The 4,458-nt window shown below is 31.6% G+C and overlaps 1 protein-coding gene across 1 annotated transcript; it reads right to left on the reverse strand.

The window, feature by feature from the left end:
- Nucleotides 1–270: 270 nt before the first annotated feature.
- Nucleotides 271–4,418, reverse strand: LOC106692348 (box C/D snoRNA protein 1; the record flags this gene model as incomplete). Its single annotated transcript, XM_067051265.1, has 3 exons — nucleotides 4,253–4,418; nucleotides 3,576–3,757; nucleotides 271–359 (listed from the first exon to the last, which is right to left on the reverse strand). Coding segments are annotated over exons 1-3 (297 nt in total), but the record flags the coding sequence as incomplete, so codon positions are not given.
- Between the last annotated feature and the right edge of the window lie 40 nt (nucleotides 4,419–4,458).

The following is a 4,458-nucleotide window of genomic DNA, read 5'->3' on the forward strand; positions in this document are numbered from 1 at the left end:
CACACATCACAAATAAAACCTACATACAAATTTAAATCAATGATCTAAACCCAAAATATTACAAATATAAAAACATTAGCCCAATTTTATAAAAAATAATTCTAAATATGAGGACAAGTAAAAACTCAAACAACACTTGCCATAGGATGAAAAAGCGACTATACAATATGTAACACTCTGAAAAATCATAACAACATGTCACTAAATATACGAAACTAATAATTCATTTGAAATAAGAAAGTCAATTCAAAAATATATTAAATAACTTACCATGCTATAAAAAGTTGATTTTCTTAAGCCTTTTCCATAGTTCACAATTCCATCAACAGATCTGGTGGCATCTTCCAATAACAAATAATCTGAAATCAAACCAATCAATAGTTACTTGTTAAAATTCTTAATAACTAATTAACCCATAGCGTATAAGAATACATTATATTCTAAACTAATCTATACTCTTTTTTGGCGGGGAGGAGATGTATGATATAAGTACAGTAATAAACCTAGAAGAATGAACTGGGTTAGTACTGTTAGGTATAAACTAATGCAAAGCGATGTTTCACATTTGTTACTTAAAAGTGGTGGTAATAAAATAAAGTTTATTGATCAGCAAAACATTTTATTTTTCTGTTGGCTCTACAGACCTTGTAGATCTTTGGCCCCTGAACCAGCCTTCTCCATGTCTGCCTACACTGGGCTACTGCTTTCTAGTTTGCTGCATGCAGCTCTTTTGCATCTTTTTTTAAACTGTTTATCAATCTTATTTTTGGCCTTCCACGTGGTATCTTGCTAACTATACTGGCATTCATTGTTATGTAGAGGTGTCCTAATGGATTGCTTCAAGCAACATGTTCTGTCCATCCTAACTTTCTTGCCTTTACATCATTATATATTGACAGACCAGTCTCGGCAAGCAGTTCAGTTAGTTCTCCTCCATGTGTTAAGGCTCTGATCCCAGATTGCTAGTGTATGGAGGATTTTCCATTCAAATCTCTCAATTTGGCTTTCTAGGGTACCTGTTACAGCCCAGGTCTCGCAACCGTATATCAGAGATGGCCTAATCATGGTATTGTACACCCTTAGTTTCATATTTGTATGGATTTCAGTATTTTTGACAGAGAGAAGGCTTTGTTCGCGGTTATTATACGTTGGTCTCTCTCAATCCGTTGATCATTTGTTGATGTTATAGTGGAAAAATTTATTAAAAATTGTCTACTTTCAGAAACAATTTGCTATCCACACAGACCATGTCGTTGGAGTGAATTTTTCGGCTTACTATCATATACCTTGTTTTATCTTCATTTACTTGCAAACAAATTCCTCTGCTTCTCTTAATTGAGTCTTTGCAAGTCTTTCCATATCATCTTGGCAACTTCCTAGGACCACAATGTGGCTACATTGGAAATACATATAAACATAAATACACCCACTTCTACACTAAAAATAATATATTTATAGATTACATAAACCACATAACGTATTGTTGAAAAATGCTTATCCCCTAATTTCAATATATAAAAATATTGTAATATTTCAGATTTATTATAAAAGGAAATTTAATAGTTTTTTTTTTATTCTTAGATCTAAAATACAGCTTTGATGATTACAAGGTTCAAATGAAAAGATTAAATATTAAATAGATATGAGAATTTTATTTTGAACTAATATAACATTTTTGACTCTTATCTCAGGGCGGGTTTTCCAGGCAATCAGAACAAGACACTTACCTAAATTAATAGCTACTTTTACAAATATAATTAAATCCTAGGTGGAGCAAACTAACCAATTACATAATCTTCTTTGATGACTGATGGTTCTTGATGTTTTTTTTTCTCAAGATGCTACCTCTGACAGTAAACAAAGGATTGGTCCTCTTCTAGTTTCAAAGACTCGTCAAATCCACTGGCGATCCAAACAAAGAGTGCTTTCTTCCTTTAATTATATAATCTTTGATATCTGGTGATTTTTTATATCTTCTTTCTAAATATCTACCACTGACAGCAGACAAAGGGTGGTCAGCTCATCAGTTTCCAGGAAACGTCCTTCTCCCGCCATCCTAGCAGACAAGTGTTTTTCATTTCATTTGATCATTGTCATGCCTCAATATGCAATGTAAACATCAATTGTAGCACAACAGTTTTGAGTTTTCGTCCATGATTTTCTTAGTGCAGATTGTTATGTAATACATATTTTCCTCTTCTATTTTTACTTAAATTTACTGTAAATACAATCATGATAGGAAAATAAATAAAGTTGAAAACATTTGAATCTGCTCAGCATTGCAGCGATTCTACCGACTTCAGAATGGCGCCACCATCTTGACTACTTTTAATGATGTTTTCCACTCCACAGTTGACATTGGTTAACAAAATTGGCTAGCTTGCTTTTTGGTTCAACAAAATAAATGAATAATATTGAACATTGGCACATAAAATAAATATATATCTAAAACCATCTATTCATAAAAAGGAGGATATTACAACATATACAACACAATATAGACTCATGAATATATAATATATAGAAACCCTTTTATTATATTTTAGATGTATACTATAAGTAGGAAATGTTCGACCTCTTTTCTTCAATTTAACTCTCATCGAAGAATCATTTATTCAAATAGATAGCATAGTCCATTCCATTTATCTTTGTATATAGGACCTACATAAGTACTTTAAGAATGATAAATGTAAAAGTTTCACAAAATAGTTTTGATTTATAGTGAACAGCCAACAAGTTTTGACACTTATGGATTAAATAAAGCATTACATTTCTGAATGAATAAGTAATACATAAATGAAAGGCACAGGAAGATAATGAACGGGCATATTTTAGACTCTTTGTTTTACTGGATAAAATGTCTGTCTCTCTTCCCCAGTATTACCTATCAGTTTCTTTCAAGTACCAAGGACTCAGTTCATCGAATGAATGAATTCAAAAATCAAATTTTCTGCATTGACCCACTAGAGAGACCGCACAAACCTGATGTCCTTCAGTTAACATAGTCTTTCTCCAGATTCATTCCTCTCCTTGACCATATTTTCCCAACCTCTTTTATGCCCTGGATGAGTTATCATTCAAGATATGCTGCATGCAAATAAAAGTTAACTTTGTCTTCACAGTCTGTGATATACAAGGTAAGCAATTCAATTTTTCTCATAATTAATCAACTGAGTTACAAGAGAAGTGATATACGTAGAAAATTGCATGTTTTTTTTTCTAATTATAACTCTATACCTTTAAAACTCTAGACATTCCTTTTGCATCATCATTTTTTGAGACAGAAAAAAAATTCACATTCAACAATACCGACTACTTTTCAATAAAAACATTAAAACTTATAGCATCCATATTATATTCATACCACATTGCCAGCTAATTATTATCAAAAATCAAGGGTACAGATATGGAAATAAAATAAAAATAAACATAACTCAACATCAACTAGAGTAGGAAGTACAGGTTGACCCATATGTAATCAAATCTATTCAAGAGTTTGAAATTTACTACGGGGCCTTACGCTACATAAATTTCAGCATAATGTTCGTCTTTGTGTACACTTAAATACTACTTACCACTTTGAAGATCTAAAGCATTCATTCTATGAATTGGTTTAAATTTCACTTTGTTTCTTGTACCAGTGCATTCAAGCTCTTTTTTGTGTATTTTTACACACTGTAAACAGCAGGTTTTTACTTCACATTCTGGACAAGTATATTTTGCTGGATTAATCGCACAAACTTCACAATTTCCAAGCCTAGAGGAATGTAAAACAAATCACTGATGAAAAAATACAACACAAATATAAGAGATATTTTTTTTTTTTAAAGAATCAATTCATTAATCTGGCACTGGTCATACCCGTCTAAAGTTACTTTTAATTTTACTTTCCAATTAAAGGAAACAACATATAATAGTCAACAGCAATGCATTAGAATTTCCGGGATTTGGTTTTCACAAAAACTTCTATACTCTGAAAAAAGAATAAAACTTATCTGACATTCAACAATGACATTTCAAGTAGTGCCGCAGAAAATACCGGTAAATGACAACAGATAAGGCAAAATATAAAAGTAATTAAGTAATAAATAATAATATAATTAATTACAAATTATATTAGACATGTGTTCAGAATGCCTACTAACTAATGAGCAGTTAATCATTGACCAGAACAGATTAATCATCCTATAGATGTTTTACCTTATGAATATTGGGACTATCACTGAATTTTATTTTAAAAGAAAATACGAACCTAGATTTCAACAGTTCTTCAGTCATATTTAGGATAAACCCACACTACCGCAAAACGCCAGGTAACCTTCACTGATACCCTGGAGAATAGAGTTCATAGTCAGAACAAGTGAACCCAAAAGGCGGGTTTTATTGGGCTCCGAAGGCATGTCCTCTATCTTACAGCTCAAATTCTGAAAAAAAAAAAAAAAAAAAAGTAGTTATATG

The sequence above is a fragment of the Halyomorpha halys genome, unplaced genomic scaffold (assembly GCF_000696795.3).
Source record: "Halyomorpha halys isolate HHAL.00 unplaced genomic scaffold, Hhal_1.1 Scaffold12059.1, whole genome shotgun sequence".
NCBI classification, from domain to species: domain Eukaryota; kingdom Metazoa; phylum Arthropoda; class Insecta; order Hemiptera; family Pentatomidae; genus Halyomorpha; species Halyomorpha halys.